This window comes from Suncus etruscus, chromosome 15, assembly GCF_024139225.1.
Source record: "Suncus etruscus isolate mSunEtr1 chromosome 15, mSunEtr1.pri.cur, whole genome shotgun sequence".
Taxonomy (NCBI): domain Eukaryota; kingdom Metazoa; phylum Chordata; class Mammalia; order Eulipotyphla; family Soricidae; genus Suncus; species Suncus etruscus.
The window spans coordinates 78,683,694-78,703,708 of record NC_064862.1 but is presented as its reverse complement, the minus strand read 5'-3'; the positions used below and the strand labels follow the sequence as shown (position 1 = coordinate 78,703,708).

Below are 20,015 nucleotides of genomic sequence, written 5' to 3'. Positions count from 1 at the left end.
TGGAACCACGCTGGTCCCCTGCCAAGTGACTACCTCTTCTCCCTGGGTTTACCCAAACTTAAGCTCAGAGTAACCCCGCCCCCTGTAGGCCCTGCCAGCCAAGCCATGCCCTTTGCCCAGAGCTGCTCACTGGTCTTGGGGAATCTGCCCCTGGCCCCTCCCTAGCTCCCTCTGGACCAAGTTCAAAGTTGCCCCCTCCATGTACCCATGTCCTCACAACTCCCCTACATGGCATGGGCCAGGATTGGAGATATTTGGAAGTGAGGTCATGAGACTGCTTTCTGGGGGAATCCTAGTAGGTATTCCAGTGTGCTTGGCCGAGACCCTCAGTTCATGGGGGCCAGGGACTCCCACAACCCCACCTAGAGACACCCTGGCTTGAATCCAGCTGTTGCCTGCAGAGCTGAGGCTGCTTCCGGCTGGCTGTGTGGGGTCCAGTCTGCCCTCCCCCTGCTGGCCCATGCTCAGGGGCCTCTTCTTCCCGCCTCAGAAATGCAAATCCCTGAAGCAGAGGTCCAGGCTCCCACGCTCCCACACTCCCGCAGGACAGGAGGACAGACGCCCACTTGGCCCTGCTCCCCAGCCTAAGCTCTGGCTGCTTTGCTACTTCCCTGGTGAGGGGCCCACCTGGGGCCTTGGCAGGGCTGTCTCCCTGTGAGGTCACGAGCCTGAGCCTGGACACTGTGTTCAGCAGTTCCCCCTCCCCCGGAAAGACTCAGACGTGCAGAAGATGCTCAATGAGCACTGGCTGAGCCAGGTCTATGAGGACAGAGGGAGAGGCTCGGCCGGGAAACAAGACAGCACAGGGGAGGAGGATTGGAAAGGTCACAGGGGGGCCGCCCTGAGACAGGCCCGATGAGGGAGGGGGACTGGGAAGGATGTGGGGGGGGCAGGAAGAGGGCCAAGGAGGGGGCTGCGGACTGTCTGGGCTGTGCTGTGCTTCTGCATTTGTCAGCCCAGGACAGGCCCTACTGCAGGGCCCGTAGCATCCCCAGAAGGCGCTGCTCTTGGCTCCACTGGTCTGGTCACCAGCCCTTCAGTCGTGCTCCTTGGTTGGTGGACATAGATTTTTTTTTTTTTGGTCTTTGGGCCACACCCAGCGGTGCTCAGGGGTTACTCCTGGCTGTCTGCTCAGAAATAGCTCCTGGCAGGCACGGGGGACCATATGGGACACCGGGATTCGAACCAACCACCTTTGGTCCTGGATCGGCTGCTTGCAAGGCAAACGCCGCTGTGCTATCTCTCCGGGCCCTGGTTGGTGGACATAGGGCACTCCCAGGACACACTGGCCTTTGTCCTGGGTGCCAGGGGCATGTCCACACCAAGCTGGCTTGGGGCAGGTGGTCCTCAAGCCCTCTTGCCCACCTCCAGAGCATGAGTTCATAAGCACAAAAGGGGCAAGAGTGCTGAGTGAAGGGATGCTGGACATGGGGCTGAGAAAGGCCAGAGGCTCCACTGCTCAGGTGGGGGCTTCAAAACTGTTTGCTTTTCCTGCCTGCAACAAGGCTAGACCCATGAGCACCACAGCACACATGTGCAGAGACACAGCATAGCTGTTGCAGACACCACACAGACCACAGTGCGTGCATGCGTGCGCGCACACACACACACAGCACAGGTGTGCAGGCACCCTCCTCACACATAGACCACCGAGGCTGTGAATGCACACAGCTCTCAGGGATATATCCTCTGACACTCAGGATCAGGCAGAGGGGTCTGTACTGTCCAGCCAGTCTCTCCTCCCAGCCCCCCCCCCCCCTCCGCGGGATTGGCACCTCCTCCAGGCTGGGCAACAGCGCACTCTGGTGGGAAGCTGGAAGCAAATGCAGCTTATTCTACTCAAGAGTCCATTTATTTGTTACTTCCTACCGCTCATTCTAGTCAGTTTATTACCGCTACTTCCTGTGGCTCAGGGGCTGTTCCAGCCCTTACCAAACCACATCCTGGCCCTTCTGATCCAGATTTCAGAGGCTCGATAAACCCCCATGACAAAGCCCCACCGTTCCATTCCATGTGCGACACTGGAGAAGGTGGAGCAGAGGGGAAGCTGGGGAACATGGAGGAAGGCCTGCTTGAGGGGTCATGGGGAAAGGTCAGTCTGGGGGATGGTGAGGCCTTGGGACCCTGGGCTCATAAGGGGCCGGCATGGCCCATTGAGGGATGCACCCACCTCTGGTGCCCACTTTGTGGCTGCTCTTCTGAAGAGCTCAACAGGGAGGGTCTGGGTGGTGAGGGGGCACAGGTCTGTGTGCTACAGGGCCAGGCAAGGGGCAGGGTGAACCCCTAGCTCTCCCAAAGGAGAAGGGGGCATCTCTGCAGGCACCAGGTTGTCCCAACAAAGGGCCTGGTAATTCTTGAAGCAAACAAGCAACAGGAAAGAGAAACTGGCAGACACCGCTGGCGAGTGGGTCCTGTTCTCTCCTTCACCACAGAGAGTTTCCCAGCTGCAGTACTGGCACTGCCCCATCTGACATATCACTTGTGGGGTGCCAGCATGGCTAGGGTGGGGAGGGCGCTTTCCTCCTGGGCACAAAGGGTGGCACCACCACCTCATCCGAGTCGTCAGAGCTGATGTCAGCTGGGGGCGGTGGTGACTGTGCGTTGGAGGGTGCAGGCGGGCCTGGAAGTGGGGGAGCAGAGAAGACACCTCACATGGGCCACCTCTGACACTAGGGTTGGTGAAGCCACAGCCCACGGGCCCCCGAGTCAGTGCACAGAGAGGGTGCACCGCGGTAGCCCAAGATCAGTGGGGTGAGACCTGGTGAGAAAACCAACACCATGGTGCCCAGTGTTTGTGTGCCCGGCACCTCACAGATTTCTACATCCTCAGACACACCTGTCCCTGAGGCAGAGGGGCAGCATCCCCCCAGGTGCCTGTTTCCACCATGGCCATGCTGGCCTACCATATGGCAGATGGCCACACCCTGGAGCAGAGTTGTTGCTCCACATGCCAAGTCGGCAAAGGTACTTCCACTCAGCCTGGAGAACAAGTTCTGTTAGAGCGGGACTGAGTGGGCCTAGGCAGGTCTAAGCGGGCCTGGTTGGATCTGAGTGGGGTTGAGTGGATTTGAATGGGCTGGGCAGGACTGAGTGGGCCCCGTCAAGACTGTCAGGGCTCGGGGTCTCTGGCATTGCCCTGATAGTCTGTAGTCTTTGCCCCCTCTTTTCTCTGTTGAGATTCCCTGGCGTGGGTGAAGGTAGAGGAGCAGATGTGAGGCAAGTCCTGGGGTCACTCACCAGGGCCAGGGTGTGGGGCTACGAGCGTTGCCACCATCCATGGACTAGGTTCATCATCCTCTGTGGCTGGTCCTCCCATGGTCTCTCTGCTGCTTACTTTGCTATCCTCACCTGAACGACATGAAAAGCACTTGGTCTGCAAGGATGCAGGGTGGACTGTGGTCTTCTTGTGTTCCTGCTGGTCATGTGGGACCCCCTGCATGGGAGGCCCTGGCTGGGAATGGGGGTTCAGGATCCCATGTCTGCTCAGAAGGGCTCCCCTCAGGATAGATCCCCTCAGCAGGACTGTCTCTATGGACATTTTCCTGAAAACGAGCCAATGGGCTTCCAGGCCCAGGTAGGTGGCTGGAGCTATAGGCACTTGGTGAAGGGGACTGTACCCGGGCAGCTGGACACTCCCAAGAGGTCCTGCCCTGGCTCCCGCCTGCCCAGCTTGGCTGTCTGTCCCAACCATCCATCTGCGATGTGCCTCCCGTGGGGCCAAGAGTACCAGCAGGGATTACTACAGGGCCAGTCGAGGAGGGGTCCTGGGGTGTGGCTGAGGCAGACATCATTTTTGCCATACTGGGGGTGCGCCTGAGGCCGGCAATGCTGCAAGAGAGAAGCACCATGATTTGTGGGTCAGCAAATCCAGCCCTGGGTCCCTGCCAGTTGTTTCCCCAGGGGACACTAGGGAGCCACGCCTGCCCATGGGGAGAGGGCAATGTTCCCGGTGGCACAGGGCACAGCACCTGTTCTGAGCTCACCTGGGGCAGGTCCGTGCCAGGTGTGCCCGCAGAACAGACTGGACGACAGTCACGGCCTCCTCCTGGGCCTGGCACTGAGGGCTCGGTACACAGGGTACGAATGACTTCTGTGGAAGACAGTGGTGCCTCAGTCCCTCCATCCTCCACCCCAGGATATAGCTGCAACTTAGAAAGGGGCTCCATGTGCCAGAGGGGACAGACATGTTCCATAGGCCCATTCCTTTTTTTTTTTTTTTTTTTTTTTTGGTTTTTGGGCCACACCCGGCGGTGCTCAGGGGTTACTCCTGGCTATCTGCTCAGAAAAAGCTCCTGGCAGGCACGGGGGACCGACCATATGGGACGCTGGGATTCGAACCAACCACCTTAAGTCCTGGGTCGGCTGCTTGCAAGGCAAACACCGCTGTGCTATCTCTCCGGGCCCTCCACAGGCCCATTCTGGGACAGTGCACATGTACGGGTACCTAAGAGGAAGGTGAAGGGGCCGGAGAGATAGCACAACGATAGGGCATTTGCCTTGCATGTAGATGGATGGTGGTTTGAAACCCAGCATCCCATATGGTTCCCTGAACCTGCCAGGGGTGATTTCTGAGTGCAGAGCCAGGAGTACCCCTGAGCACTGCTGGGTGTGATCCCCCCCTCAAAAAAAAATAAATAAAAGAGGAGGGTGAAGCAGCTAGAATCCATAACTTTGTCCAGCGGCTTTGGTGAGTTGATAGGCTGGGGTGGTGGCCACTCAGCAAAGCAGCTTTGGGCATGGAGGGTCCCCAAAAGCTGCTGGCAAGCAGGAGAAAGAAAGTCCTAGTGTGGCACGTGGGGGCTCTGGCATCTGCCATAGTGAGTGGCATTCCCTGCCAGTCATAGGGCCACCCACTAGCCAACACAACCAAGGGCCAATGCGGAGCCTGCTGGCCCAATTGTGGGAAGAAAGGAGGCATCATGGCCGAGCTGCTCATGGCATGGTCCACTTAGACCAGATATGCCCTGTGCCCTGGCCAGAGTGAGGTAGGAAAGAGGCAGTCAGCAGCGCAACTAGTCCTGGGCTTCAGACTGTCCAAGGTGCTGATCTCTCAGAACACCTGGGCAGATCATCATGCAGAAATTGCTCCTGGGATGACAGAACAGCTATTCCTTGGTGGTCTCTCTTTGGGGGGACCTCAGGGATATTTGTAGCCATGAGGACTGAAGGGCCAGTGCTTAGTGGGGTCCCGGGGCCATTTCCCCATCTTGTCTTAACTCCTGAGAGGAGAACAAGGCTGGGAGGCTAGGTGATACCTACAGACAGGATTTTGCTCACAAAATCCACCACATAGAAAGTGTGGGTGGAGGGGAGGAGGGTGGCGAAAGATATGGTCAAATTCTCACAGGAGACAAGGAAAAATGTCAGGTGGGGACAGAGAAAATGGAGGAACAGAGGTGGCAGGGGCTGACAGTGACAGGGCTAGTTCCAGATCAGGGCTGACAGTGATGGGGAAACAGGTCTCTTGGTGGCAGAACAGCATTTGCCAAGGCCCAGGCCCAGGATGTTCCACCTGAGTAAGGAAGTTTCCAGAGGGCTGCCTCTGTGTGACTGAAAAGGTGGCTAGGGGCCAAGCATGATCTCTTTCAAGGGCACCAGGAGTCGAACGTTTGTGTGGTTCTGGTTTGGGGGATCCAGTGGTATTGGCACTGGGCAGAATCCCCAGGTAGGGGCCACACAGCCCGAGTGAGCCTGATTCCACAGCAGCACTTTGCACGTCTGAAGGGCTCCCCCTGGTGGCTATGGGGAGAGGCAGCGCAGAGGCCGGATACCTGAAGAGGGGACCAAAGTCTGCAGGTGCTTCTGGGAAGAGCCTGAGAGCAGCACCTGCTTCTTCCAGAAACAGATAAGCTGACTGAACACCTCACCTCACTAGTCAGCAAGGTGGGAAGGCCATGCAGGAGTGCAGGATGTGGCTGTGAGGTGATTTCCAGGGCGCTTTGCACCAGACCTTTCTGTGCGTGGGCAAGTGTGTCTCTGTGTGTATGCGGAGGAGATTGTGCTCCCCGGATCACACCTGGTATCTGTATCTCTCCTGCTTCCCAGACCCCACTATATGTGAGCTTCTCTTTCCCCCAGGCCTCACCTCACGTCTGTGTGCCTTCCAGTGAGCCTGCAGGGTTCTGGCGGCTGCATCTCGCCGGCTCTCTGAGCAGAGGGAGGCCCAGGGCTCCGTGTTGGCTCCTCTGGGTGGAGAGGACTGATGAGGGGCTTGGAGTGTGCTGGGTTCTTCCTGGTCCTATAGATGATAGAGAGGCAGGCAGGCAGGCAGGGGTGCAGGCCTGCCTGGAGGCAGCTGCATTGTATCTTGAGGTTCATACTGGGGAGCTAGGGAGATTCAGTGGCCAGGAGCACCCTGGGATCGGAGCTTCACCATCTGGGGCCATTTTGGGGTAGGGGCTTTCTTGTCTGGAGTCACCCTTGGATTGGGGGTTCCAGGACCCCCCATTCTGGTCCTTGCAGTGAGGGCTGACCTCATAGCTAAGCAGACAAGACACTGGTCACTGGGAGAGAGTGACATCTCTCTGCTCCTTATGACCCAGAGAGTTCCTCAAAGCTCCTCAGAGGGAAGCCCTAATGTACCCAGAGATTCCTGCTGCAATGAAAGCTATTCCAGCACAAGAATAGGAAGAGGCAGCTGAGGGCAGCTGGGCCTCCTACCACAAGCTCCCTGCACAGCCAATCAGTGGACAGTGTTGCTTGGTCACTATCTCTGTCAGCTCTAGGCATTGGTGGAGCTGAATCGTGAAAAGTGGGTGGCCCAACTTCTAGGATCCCTACTAGAGCAAGCCTGGCATAAGCTTGAGGATGGGGGCAAAGGGACCTCACACACACACACACACACACACACACACACACACACACACACACACACACCCCTCATAAACAGCCCCTCCAGCACTTTTGTACAGACACACCCTCCGACACTACCTCAGATACCCCCTCGGACATTCCCTCACAGACAGACACCCCCTTAGATACTTCCTCACAAACATCTCCTCAGACATCCTCTCACAGAAAGTCCTTCGGACACCCCCCTGGCAGTTACCCTCATGGACAACACTTCATAGACACCTCTAGTACCTTAGGAGCTGCCTCCACAGGTTCCTTATGTCCTTCTGTGCTCGCTGCCTGCAGTGCCTCCACCTTTTTGAGCAGCATCTGCACTTCCTGTCTGGAGAGAAGAAGAGACACTGGGATCTGGCTGGGGGACATTGTTGAGAGACCCCGGGCCAGCACTGTGCACACCACAGGGCAAGGACAGGAGATGGGGGATGGAGGAATAGCAGGACAGTAGCTGGGGGGACAGCAGGACAGCAGTTGGGAGTTGGTCTATTACAGACCCCCCCCCCCCCCCGAGCACCTGCTGAGGCCTGGCCCACTGGGCCTTACACTCAGGTAGCTGGTCTATTTTGGGGCTACTTTTTCCTATATAAGTTCATGTACCCTGATATTCACTCTTACCTATTTAAGAGTATTTTCTTTTGTTTTGGGGAACATCCTGCCCTTGGGGATCAATCCAGGCAGGCTTGGAGGACCACCTCCCAGATGAACTGTGACTCCAGTTCTGCCTTTATTTTTTTCTATAGGGCTTGGGGCTGTATTTCATCAGTGCTGAGGATGGAACCTGAGACCTGACAGGTAGGAGCATACCCTCACCTCAGAGCTTCCTCTTGCTCCATCCTCCTGGACTCGCCTTCCTTCAGGGTGTCCAGCTCCTTCTGCAAGTCAGCCTTAACCTGCAGCAGCAGGCGCACCTCCCCGCTGCACACAGAAGCATGGGTCAAGTAGGGTAGACATATGGTGCCTCCAGCCAGCCACCCAACTGTCTCACTCTCCTGGGTGCTGGAGGAACCAGAGTCAGGGTGTCCCATCCCGGACCCCTCAGCACTGCTAAGGCCAGGGTGGTTGTGAAAGCTCTGGTCTACTTCACAGATGGGACCCAGAGTACACAAACCAGGGGTGGGTACCTCTGAACCATGCTGTAGATATCTTGGTCACAGAGTTGGAGACTCATATGGCTCTGGATCTAGCTGCCCTGACAAGTTGGGGCAAGGTGCCCCACTTGTGACAAGTGTGGAGGTCTCAGAGCCCCCAAAACCCTTGGGCTGGCTGACTCAGGGCAGCCAAATTGTGCACCAAGACAGCAGTGACATCCTGAGTCTGATTCACAGACATGATGTCAATGATGACATAGTCCAGCAGCTCATTAGAGCAATTCTGCACAGATCTCCGTGCATCCCAGGTTTTGCGAATTCCTTGGGGATTCAGCATGAAGCTGAATACACTGCCCCCACGTTCAAATATGGCCAGAGCCTCCCTCGAGTGGCCCATGTCTCCGTCCTTACTCCTTCTCCAGTAGCTGACTTTGCAGGTTGCTGCGCTCAGCCCGGAGACTCCTCACGGTGTTCCGAAGATGCTCTACCTCCTCAGGCTGCTGGTGTGTGCCTGGGCTACAGGCCGAGGGTGCCAGTGGGTTGGCTGTCTGCGACCCAGATGGCTCCATGGAACTTAACTTCTGCAGTTGTGGAGACGGTGGTTAGGCTACCTGTTGCTCTCACATGGGAAATTCAGACAGATGGGGCCATGGCCAGCATGGTGGGGATGTGGCTCGGGGCCTGGGTTCCAGCCTGGAGTGACCCGAGGGAACAGGGTCCAACCCATGGTGGGGGAACAGATGACCAGACATCCTTCCAAGCTCCTTCATTCACTTATGTTGCTGCTGTCCACTCAGCAACCTGGTTACTATCACTTGATGTTCCCCCCTTTCAGAGCACAGTCCTGGGAGCTGCCCACAGGACAGGGTGTGGGTTGGAATATGGGACACAAGGGATATGCCCAGGTCAGCAGGTGAGGACACCCCATCTTGGCTCAGGCAATGGGGAGCAGGCTCTGGGATGACTCTCACCTTTTCTAGTTCCGCAATGCGCCTTAGTAGCCGGGGTTTGCTCCACTCCACATATCCTAACAGGAGACAGGGCCCTAAGGAAGGTGTCCACTCCCTTACCACCAGCCCTGCCCACAAGGGCCTCCTGAATGGTGGCTGTGGCTACAGCACAGTACAACTGACCAGCAGCCTTTCTTTTCTTTTCTTTTTTTTTTTTTTTTGGTTTTTGGGCCACACCGGTGACGCTCAGGGGTTACTCCTGGCTATGCGCTCAGAAGTCGCTCCTGGCTTGGGGGACCATATGGGACGCCGGGGGATCGAACCGAGGTCTGTCCAAGGCTAGCGAAGGGAAGGCAGGCACCTTACCTTTAGCGCCACCGCCCGGCCCCACCAGCAGCCTTTCTAGCCAGCCTCAGGCTGTTCTCCTGGTCAAAGGCACTGAGATCCATTCTCATCGACCCCTGACCTGTCCCATAGCCTTGCCCATCAGCGTCCCTGGCAACCCCCACATCCTGCCCTGTGGGTTCAGCACTGGCTGCGCACCCTTCATTTTGGAGATGGTGGGGGAGTTGCTGAGCAGGCGGTCCAGGTCCTCCTTAAGGCTCTGGTTTTCTTCCGTCAGCTCCTGCACGCTCCGGGACAGATTCAGCAGCGCCGAGCTCACCTTCTTTTGCCTCCTGGCACCCACCTTCTTGTCTCCAGGGAGCCTGAGCAAGGGAGCGAGGTTGGAAGGAAGGGTTTGTCCATCCCTCAGCAGCTGCACTTAGGCCCTTTCCCACACCAGTGGATACAAATAGAGCCCCAGGAAAGCAAACTACTTGCACTGTGAGGGAGGCTGCGAAGCAAGACTGACAGAGCAGACTTGAGCCAGAAGTGGGGCTTGTCCTTGTCGCAGGAGAGCCTGTCAGAGCTCCCTCATGTCTTGGTGCATGGCTGATAACCTGCTCCATCTTCTTCCTCTGTCCTACCTATCAGCCTGCCAGGATGCTACACTCTCCCTCAGGGCCACTGAGTGTAGGATGCTGGCAGGGCTTGCTGGGGTCAGTGGGAACAAGTCCCATTGTCCAACTGATGTGGATTCAGTAGCTCTGCTCAGAACAGCAGGTGAGCAGTGGCTGCAGCCTTTAAAGTAGGAGTGACCTGACCGGAAGCTCCTGTCCTTGCCTCAGACTTCAAGGAGACGGCTGGGAATAGGGGGTGGAGTGAGGGCCTGGGTTCCACCCTCCCGGAATATGCAGCCAGCTGTGCCCATGGACATGGCTGCCCAGGTGGGCAAGAGAGAGAGTACATCTCTCATGAGTAGCTCTGCACTGAGCCTGCCTGGACTCCTGTGCCAGGAAATTCTCCAGGAGCCTGGCTGCTGTGAGACTGAGCAGCTCACAGTGGTCAAGATACCCTAGAGCCCCCCGCCCCATTCCTCTAAGCATGTTGTGGAGGTGTGACACCTAGTGCGACCCCCGAGAGGCTCCTACCTCCTCCCTGTTGTTTCAGAATTTGCCAACAGAGTCTGCAAACGGTGGATCTACAAAGATCAAATGGGGTCGAATCAGAACAGAGCGGGCCAGGGTGCTGACCTTGCACAGAGCCTACCTGGGTTTGATCCCTGGTATCTCATGTTGGTTCCCTGAGCCTACTAGGAGTAATTCCTGAGCTCAGAGCCAGGAGTAACCCCTGAGCATTGCTGGATGTGGGCCCCCACAAAAACAAAATAAAAATAAACAGGGCTTGTAGGAAGCTGGGCCTTGCAGAGCAGAGTCTGGAGTGAAGTGGGCCTCACCTCCTCGTAATAGGTTTCCATGGCGATCCTCATCTCCTCCAAGTTAGTGGTCTTCATGTCCGACTGCAGTTTGCTGAGAATCAAGGACAGATGGTTAGTGGGGTAGGGAGAGCATCCCAAAGCAGGACCCATGGCTGGCTGTGGGCATTCTCAAGGCTGGCTATGCGGAGACATTCAAATCCCCAGGCTTGCTACCTGCAGCATGAAACTCAGGCCTGATGGCACTGGGTACACAGTGGAGAATGCAATGAGAGGGCAGGGCACGGGAGCTTTTGGGAGATGCACTAGGGTGGGGACCTGGCACATGTGGGAAATGCACTAGAGTAGGGCCCCGTGTCTGATGGGTGAAAACACGAGGGCTGAGCCTAGGTGCATGATCGGAAATGCAATAGGGTGGTGCCCAGGTGCATGATGGGAAACTCATTAGGGTGGGCCTAATGCATGATGGGAAAAGCACTAGGGCAGAACCTAGGTGCATGATGGGAAATGCACTAGGATAGGGCCCAGGTGCATAATGGAAAGCAAACTAGGATAGAGTCCAGGTGCATGATGGGAAGCGCACTACTGCGGGGCAAAGGTGCATGTGGGAAACACACAATGGAGGTGTCTAGGCAAATGATGGGAAATGCTCTCTAGAAAGTACATCCAGTGTACTAGGAAGAAAGATTTAAACAGGGTTGTTCAGGGTGGCCTTCCATTCCCTCCTTTTCTCTCCCCACAAGGCCACTCCCTAGCCTCACTCGAGTCCAGGCACCAGGAGGGGATGACAGCATCGGCATCCCTACCTAATGGTGCTATCCTTGTCCTTGCACTGCTGCTCCAGCTTGAGAATCCTCTGCTTCAGCCCGTTAATGACCTGCCAAGAGAAGGCAGCTTGGCAGGGTGGCCCCCAGCAAGCAATGCCATCTTCTGTGCGGTATCTTCCCCGCTGCATCCACTGTACCCACACACCCTCCAGCCCTAGGCAGACATCTGCTTTCCTCTTCAGGTTGGAACAATGTGAGAAAGAATTTTCCAGTAAACTATTGGTGAAATGACTTTTTGGCCTTGCTGCTTCCAACGGAACCTTGTCCTGGCCTTTCTCCTTAAGCCCTCCAACGAATGCGAACATGTGCACTACTGCTGGGGTGCTGGGTGCTCAATCACCTGGAACTTGCTTTTCCCTCAGCCTATGCAGCTAGCCACTAGCCAGAATTCCCTCCACCATGGGTGCTGCCATGGGAAGCATGGATGTGGGCCCTGAGGCAGCCCCAGGAGAACCAGAGCTGTAGCCAGTTTCTGCTGCTGTACACACACGAGTCTGACAGTAACCAGTGTACTTCTCTGCAGGCCATGGTAACAAAGGCCACGTTCAGTCAGTCCACAGACCTGTATCCGCAGAAGACTGACTGATTTGATCACAGGTGTTCAGGTGAAACTGCATGGTTTCTCATGTAAAACATCTACTTAAATGAGCTTTAGTTTTATTACAAAAAATTATTTTGGAGCTATACCTGGCAGTGCTCAGAATTCACTCCTGGATTTGAGCTCAGGGATTGTTCTGGGAGAGTTTAGGGGACGTTAAGGGGGTGTTGGGTATCAAATCCAGTTGGGCTGCATGCAAGGCAAGTGCCCTCTCTGCTGTCCTATTTCTCTAGCCCCTATTTTATTTTATTTTATTTTTTGTTTTTTGGGCCACACCAGGCGGTGCTCAGGGGTTACTCCTGGCTGTCTGCTCAGAAACAGCTCCTGGCAGGCACGGGGGACCATATGGGACACCGGGATTCGAACCAACCACCTTTGGTCCTGGATCGGCTGCTTGCAAGGCAAACGCCACTGTGCTATCTCTCCGGGCCCCATTTTATTTTATTTTATGTTTTTGGTTTTTGGGTCACATACAGCTGCGCTCAGGGGTTACTCCTGGTTCTGTGATCAGAAATCGTTCCTGGCAGGCTTGGGGGACCATATGGGATTTCAGGATTCAAACTACCATCCATCCTGAACCACCTGCATGAAAAGTAAACACCCTCCCGCTGTGCTATCTCTCCAGCCCCCTATTTTTTAATTTAATTAATTTATTTATTTTTGGTTTTTGGGTCACACCCAGCCGCGCTCAGGGTTTACTCCTGGTTCTATGCTCAGAAATCACCCTTGGCAGGCTCGGGGAACCATATGGGATGCCAGGATTCGAACCACCATCCTTCTGCATGCAAGGCAAATGCCTTACCTCCATGCTATCTCTCCGGCCCCTCCAGCCCCCTATTTTTTAAAAATTTTATTTATTTATTTATTTATTTATTTATTTTTGGGCCACACCCGGCAGCTCTCAGTGGTTACTGGCTCTGTGCTCAGAAATCGCTCCTGGCAGGCTCAGGGGACCATATGGGATGACCGGGATCAAATCTGGGCCCATTCCGGGTCAACTGAATGCAAGGCAAATGCCTTACTACTGTGATATCACTCTGGCCCCTAGCCCCTACTTTAATGAGCTGTAGAAATGAGAGCTTTGTGGGCCAGAGACACAGGATAGTGGGGAGGGTACTTTGTGCTTAGCTGACTGGGGTTTGATCCCCGACACCCTACATGGTCTCCCTGAGCCCCTCCAATGGTGATCCCTGAGCATAGTCAGGTGTAGTCCCAATACAAAACAAAAGATCATCATGGGCAGAGAGGCAGTACAGGAATGAGGTACTTGCTGTGCATGTGACCATCTGGCATCTGGTTCCAACTGCTAGAAGTGACCCCCAAGCTGAGTCAGAGGTCCCCTGAGCACAGCTAGAGTTCCAAAGTATTAACTGACCCAATAAAAGGAACAAGAGAAGAAATTTTCAAAGCCTTTCTCAGTTTTACGTCTTTGGCCAGATGAGCATTAGCATATTTAGCAATGAGTTAGCATTGGGCTTGGCTTTGTGCTTCTGGTTTCTTTAGAACGTGGTTCTGAGCCTCTAGCTGGAGAGATCTCACCTCCCTCGCCCCAGAGCTGGCACAGTGGGGCTGGACTGAAACTGTGACATAACCTAAGAGTCACGGCCAGGTGGTGGCCGCTTCTCAGACCCTCCCTGCAGGCTGGCTCAGGTAGGCTTTGCTGGGCTTCTAAATGGAAGCCTGGTGAGAACAGCCATCCCCCACATTCTCTGCGTGTCCACCACCATATTCTCCAAATATGTCTCCTCCTGCTGCTTTCCACATGGCCTGGAGTACGTGTATCACAGGGGATGGGGGAGTGGTGGTGGTGATGATGCTAATAGGAGGGGCGTTTGTCTGTCACAGGGGTGGGAGTGGGTCCATCCCATCTGCTGAGGGACTGTGGTCATGACAGCTTGCCCAGGCTCTGCTCTGACAAGGTCTCCTCAGACGCTGCTCCCCACAGCATTTTGGTTTGTGGGAGCCAGGGTGGTTTGGCCTCCTTGGGCCTACTGGCTGCATCGAGTCCCAGAGCCTCAGGCAGGTGTCTGTCCTGCAGAAGGTACTCACCCAGATGGTGTCAGGCCTTTTCTCTGTCAGGGTCCGAATGAACTCAGGGCCCTGTGAAACAGACAGGGATTAAAATGAACCAGGACCCCATAGGGGCGGGACCAGGATTCAGGGACCTCAGGTGGGGCTGGAACTCACACGGGAGGGGTCCAGGAGCTGCTCGATCTGCCGATCCTTCCTGTTGTTTTCCTCTTCCAGGCGCCGGAGCTTGGTCCTCAGCAGATCCACATCACTCTTCTGCACATGTAATGACTGACAAGGAAAAGGAGCACGCATGCAAGCACACGCATACACACATGCACACCGTGTATTCAAGCATGCTGAAGAATGTGTGGGGAGGAATTGGGAAGCTGTGCATATTGTGTGTGTTTGTGTATGTATAATCTGTGGACTCTGAGGGGGGGTTGGGGGTATGGGGGAGGGTCTGTGGATCCCTGTAGCCTATGTGGGGACAGGCAGCTGTATGCCCTGCACACGGCTAGAAACCATACCCCAAAGCACAGGCTGCCCTGGCTGGAGCAATAGAACAGCAGAAAAGCACTTGCCTTGAGCCCTGATAGTCCCGTGTATGGGCACATCTAAGACTCAAGCCCCTGGGGCTGTACAGACCCAAGATGCTGTTGTAGCCACTACCGTACAGAGACCGGACCTGAGCTTGGCCTGGCTCTTGGACCTCGGGGGTGGGGGGCATCGGCTTGCTTGGGCCACAGGACAGGGACCTTCTTGTTCGTAGGACTTCTCTTCGGGAGCCCCCTAGCAGGGCCTGGGGCAGAGGCCACACCTCAAGCACTACCCAGGAACTGAATGGCTCAGTGCTCAGCAGGCTCAGGTCTCCAGAGTTCCCCTGACAACACTGAGGGCCAAGTGGTGTCACGGGAAGGGGCTCACATATGAGGCTAAAGGACTGGAGCAGGGAGAGGAGAGGAAGGGCAGGCTTACCTTCTTCAACTCAATGATTTCGTCATACATGTCCTCCTTCTCCCTGTACACAGGGGTCCCGGGAGCGTGACCTGTGCAGACACATGCACCTCAGAAGCACAGGCAGACCTGACCCTCCTGCAGAGGCCAGGGCTGCTGGGTTCCCTCTCCCCTTAAAGGAACACTCAGGCACCAAAGCCATGATGCAGGGTATGGCCCCAAATAACAACAACAAACCCAAACAAACCCAATGATAATACAAAAACAAGTTGTTTGGTTTTTTTTTTGGTTTTTGGGCCACACCCAGCAGTGCTCAGGAGTTAATCCTGGCTGTCTGCCCAGAAATAGCTCCTGGCAGGCACGGGGGACCATATGGGACACCGGGATTCGAACCAACCACCTTTGGTCCTGGATCGGTTGCTTGCAAGGCAAACACCGCTGTGCTATCTCTCCAGGCCCAAAACCAAGTTGTTTTTTTTTTTGTGGGGGGGGGGGGTTTTGAGGCTGGAGTGATAGCACAGCAGGGAGGGCGTTTGCCTTGCATGTGGCTATGCTGGGTTCGATCCCTGGTATCCCATAGGATCCCCAGAGTCTTCCAGGAGTGATTCCTGAGTGCAGATCAAGAGTAACCCCTAAATACTTTTGGTATGGCCCCAAAACCAAGAAAAATAAAAAGAATCTAAGAGTGACAAAACTGCAGAAGTGACACGTTTCAGACAGTAAAGGCAAACAATATGGGAGTGTTGCCTTCCCACCCATGGACACAGGCTGAAAAACCAGGCTGGACACCCTATAGCCTTCCCATGCCTTAAGGCTTGGATGAATGTCCCTCCTGATTGAGGTTGTGTGAGGAACCGAGTGGAGAGAAGCGGATGACGATAGGCAGCAGGTCTCTGTGGGCCTGGGGGCTCCGGGTGCTCTAGGATTTCTGACCAGCTCACCATTGCTGGCCGACCGCCTGAGGCTGCACCTCTTCATCCTCAGTGCTTCTGTCAAGTAGTCAGGCGTGTCCCTGGGGGGGCTGGTCCACGGGTGCTCTGAGGTGAGCTCTGACTTCAGGGGCTGCACCAGACTTGCTGGGGTGAGGGCGACGGGAGCAAAGCACAGACAACGCGGCCTGGGGAGCACGTCAGGCGCAGGGAGGCACGTCCAGGGGCGTCGAGAATGGCTGACCGAGCAACCCGCAGATGGGAATCTCTGGCCTACCAGATGCCCTGCTCCCTGCAATTGCCACCCAGTGGGGTGTGCCCCAGGATGTGAGGGGCATGACACCAGGTGGGGCACCCTCATCTGGAACTCCTCAACCTACCTTGCTTTGAGCTGCCCAGCCAGAGCCTCTGTGTGGTGATAGCTGCACGGCTGCCCAGAGGCATGGTGGTTGCTGTCCTCAGAGGCCTCCAGGATGTCACTTTCCTCACTTTTGACTGATATGGCGACTCTGGAAAGCCCAGGTCATGGCTCAGCCAGTTGGACCAGCCTGTGAGCTCCCCAAATCCTCTTCCAGGGGCCTGTCTGTTTGAGCCGGGCAGGAAACACGCATGCAAGTGTGGAGGGTCTGGGGACACTGCTATGCCCTAAACCTGTTCCCCCCAACTTTGAGCTTGCATCTGAGTCCCCACTGGTGTGGCGAGGGGGGTGCTCCTAGGCTGGTGCCGGGTAGCTTGAGAGGCATCTTGGGGCATGGCGTGGCCTGGAGGATACCACCTGCCTAAGGCTTGGTGTCCCGGGGCCCAGCACAACACAGTATGGGTCATATCTGCATTAGCTTATGTATGCCAATGTGCGTGTACCCAGCAGTACATACTTGGTGATGTAGGTGGGGGTTTGTGGAAACTTTTCCTCTTTGTTTTCTGAAAGAAATAAGACAGACCTTAAGGAGGGGGGTCTCTGTGCAGCTGGATGCACCCCACATGCTCATTCACACATGGGAGGACACATAAGCACACACGGAAGGACACACATGCATAGCAGAGAGCTATGTGGTGGGACTCTGAGGGGGTTGAGATATCCCAGCACTAGATTTCATCCTACCCTTTGCCCATCCACAAGGCAAAAAGATCCCATCAAGGGGTCCATGGAGGCCCCCATGGAGGGCAGTGCAGTCACACTGCAGTGGCTCCTGGCATCGTGGGGGGCTTCCAGGAGGAGTCGCAATATCCCAGAGGTAGGTGTCTGGGCCTCATGAGTCTCAGGGGCTAGATGAGACTCCCTCCCTACCTGTGCTCTCCACATTCACTCCCCCCATTCTCAATCTGCTAACAGAGATTCTGGCTGTGCCTGGATGGCAGCAGGAGATGATGCAGTCTCACACTCACTGTCTCAAAGTCGGACTCCAAGGTGGCCACAGACAGACTGTCATCCCCCTGCAAGAGAGATGGACACACACGGTGAAGGTACTTCACAGGGATGGAGAGATCCCGAACAGCCCAGCACCCCAGAGCAGCGACAAACACCACAGTAGGGGTGAGAGGGCTGGAGACACTTGGTTACTACAGGGCCAGGAGCCAAGAACTGCTCAGTTGAGGAGCTAAAGAAGTCGATGTGCACCAGAGAGATAGCATGGAGGTAAGGCGTTTGCCTTTCATGCAGAAGGACGGTGGTTTGAATCCCAGCATCCCATATGGTCCCCTGTGCCTGGCAGGAGCAATTCCTGAGCGAGGAGCCAGGAGGAACCCCTGAGTGCTGCCGGGTGTGACCCAAAAACCAAAAAAAAAAAAAAAGACGTGGACGTGATGCAGCCACACATGAAGCCTCAGCGCACATAAGTGTGGCTCTATCCAGTCAGGATTCAGCCTGGCTGGCAGGAACTGTGGGTTGAGATCCATGAGTCAGGGATCTGATGGGGTGTGCAGCGGTTATGCCTACAGGGACACTTGTGCCAGGTCTGTGAAGGGCTCATGAGTTTCTCAGTCCTTCTGACTGTGGCCTGCTGATGTAACTGTTACTGTAGTACCAGTTCCTCTGTTGAGCCCTCCGTGAGCAATCGGGGGAATTGGAGGTGCTTCTTTTGGTGGGGGGTGAGGGCTGAGGGGGTCCAGGAGGTTCTCCTCGGGGGTGGGTAGTTCCCCATGGACCCTCCAGCACCTCAGGTCACCTGTAGGCCCTGCAGCCCTGTAACAGTGGCACCAGGTGTTGGGCACGGGATGGGCCAAACTCTGCGTCTCAATCTGTCTGTGTGTATGTGTGCAGACTGGGGACAGATCCCCTCTGGGAGACCCCAGTACAGCCAGACTGGACATGGACCATCCCCAGGTCCCAGCCCAGCAACCAGAGCAGAAGTCACAAGACCCTCTTCCGGGGAGCCCTCTGCATGCATGGTGCTGACCCAGACTGACAACTGAACCCACTGGCCTGCCATGCACACAGCCCCTCACAGTGGAGCCCCACTCTGGACTCACTACTCTGCAGCCAGGAGGCCCCTTGTAGCTAGGTCTATCCCACTTGGGATAGACGGGAGTGCCCTGGAGAGCATCCTCCAAGTCTTTCTCCCCCTCAACACATATAAATAACATTCACATTGGGGCCGGAGAGGTAGCATGGAGGTAAGGTGTTTGCCTTGCGTGCAGAAGGTCGGTGGTTCAAATCCCAGCATCCCATAGGGTCCCCCGAGCCTGCCAGGGGCGATTTCTGAGCATAGAGCCAGGAGGAACCTCTGAGTGCTGCCGAATGTGACCCAAAAACCAAAAATTAAAAAAAAAGCAACAACACTAAAGAGCCCAAGCTGCTCAATACTTGCTCCCTCCAGAGCTTGTGCAGACCCACCCATGTTTTATGACCCCATGGGGTTAAGGCCAGGGCAGGGGCCGAGCAGGACTCAGGGGACACAGAGGAAGCGGAGTCACAGACTGGTCAGTCATCCCTGCACCAGGAGGGCCACCAGTCACCGCTGCTCACAGACCCCGGGGCCAGTTTGCAATCACATACAGGCACCATCGTCCCTGTTGGGAGTGGACAGTGCCTGGACTGGGGAAGCAGATGATGGTGCCGGACTCCCCAGATCAGCCAATGTCCCCTGGGTCAGAGAAAATGAAGGGGAGCTCCTGCTGTGGGTGAAATTGCAGAAGGGTGCTCGAGGGCCTACCTGAAAGGCAAATGCAAGTAACTACGCACAACCCGGTCCCAACCACAACACATCCTCATACCCCAGGATCCATGCACCTACCTGTCTTCCTCGCCTCTGGATCCACCGTGCCTTCCTCCCCACCCCACCAGGTCACAGGCCGCTGCTCCCCATCCAGGTCTTTTAGGGCCAATGCACGGGTGAGGACAGGAGCTGCAGCTGCTGCTGCTGCTGCAGCCACCGCCTCCTCCTCCTCCTCCTTCTCCTCCTCTCAGGCCGGCTCCCAAGCCCCCAAACCTCGTCACAGCAGTCAGCGGCGAGGGCGCGGCGTCCGACCCGTCCGGAGGGCTGCCTGGAAGCGGCGGCCTAGGCTGCTCTTATGCGGTAACAATAATGGCAGCGGCCAGAGAGAGGGGACGAGGACCCCGCCTTCCCCTTACGCCCGCCCGGCCTCGCGCTCACCGTCTCTGACGCCAGTTCCCCCGTGTCCAGAGACATAGCAGCGGCGCTGTCCGGCCGCGCCTTGGCTCCAGGGGCGCGCGCTCGGGCTCGGGGCCTCCACGCTGGACCTCCAGGCGCGCCGGGCCGCAACCCTGCTGCCATGGCAACCTCCATGGCAACCGACCGGGCAACCGCGAGTCCCGGATGTAGTCGGCGGCGGAACAGAGTGCGCATGCGCCTAGGCGGCGGCACTTCCGGGTCGACTGACAGCTTCCTGACAGCTTCCAGTAGCCTGGGAGGGGTGAGGAGTAGTAGGCCAAGAAGGGGCCTGCGCCTCGCTCACTGCGCTGCAAACTTTTTTTTTGTTTTGTTTTGGTTTGGTTTTTGGGCTCGGGGGTTCCTCCTTGCTATGCGCTCAGATTTCGCTCCTGGGTTGGGGGACCATATGGGATGCCAGGGATCAAGCCAAGGTCCGTCCT

The 20,015-nt window shown here is 56.2% G+C and overlaps 1 protein-coding gene across 1 annotated transcript; it reads right to left on the bottom strand.

Annotated features, from left to right (window-relative positions):
• Positions 1 to 1,830: 1,830 nt before the first annotated feature.
• Positions 1,831 to 19,698, bottom strand: IQCE (IQ motif containing E). Its single transcript, XM_049788597.1, has 21 exons — positions 19,558 to 19,698; positions 17,351 to 17,398; positions 16,840 to 16,885; positions 16,345 to 16,473; positions 15,977 to 16,111; positions 15,057 to 15,127; positions 14,256 to 14,369; positions 14,118 to 14,168; positions 11,450 to 11,520; positions 10,665 to 10,737; positions 10,360 to 10,409; positions 9,431 to 9,594; positions 8,909 to 8,964; positions 8,349 to 8,518; positions 7,660 to 7,764; positions 7,084 to 7,174; positions 6,086 to 6,238; positions 3,984 to 4,090; positions 3,728 to 3,828; positions 3,238 to 3,348; positions 1,831 to 2,620 (listed from the first exon to the last, which is right to left on the bottom strand). The coding sequence occupies exons 1-21, from the start codon at positions 19,696 to 19,698 to the stop codon at positions 2,499 to 2,501; spliced, it is 2,109 nt and encodes a 702-aa protein (XP_049644554.1). The 3' UTR covers positions 1,831 to 2,498.
• Between the last annotated feature and the right edge of the window lie 317 nt (positions 19,699 to 20,015).

What these genes read in the sequence shown, in the direction of transcription:
- IQCE (XM_049788597.1), bottom strand. Translation starts at nt 19,698, where the DNA reads ATGGCAGCAGGGTTGCGGCCCGGCGCGCCTGGAGGTCCAGCGTGGAGG. An exon ending in TGGAGTCCGACTTTGAGACA is followed by an intron (nt 16,886 to 17,350) that starts GTGAGTGTGAGA and finishes TATTTCTTTCAG; the next exon opens with AAAACAAAGAGGAAAAGTTT. An exon ending in GCTGGGCAGCTCAAAGCAAG is followed by an intron (nt 16,112 to 16,344) that starts GTAGGTTGAGGA and finishes CCCTCACCCCAG; the next exon opens with CAAGTCTGGTGCAGCCCCTG.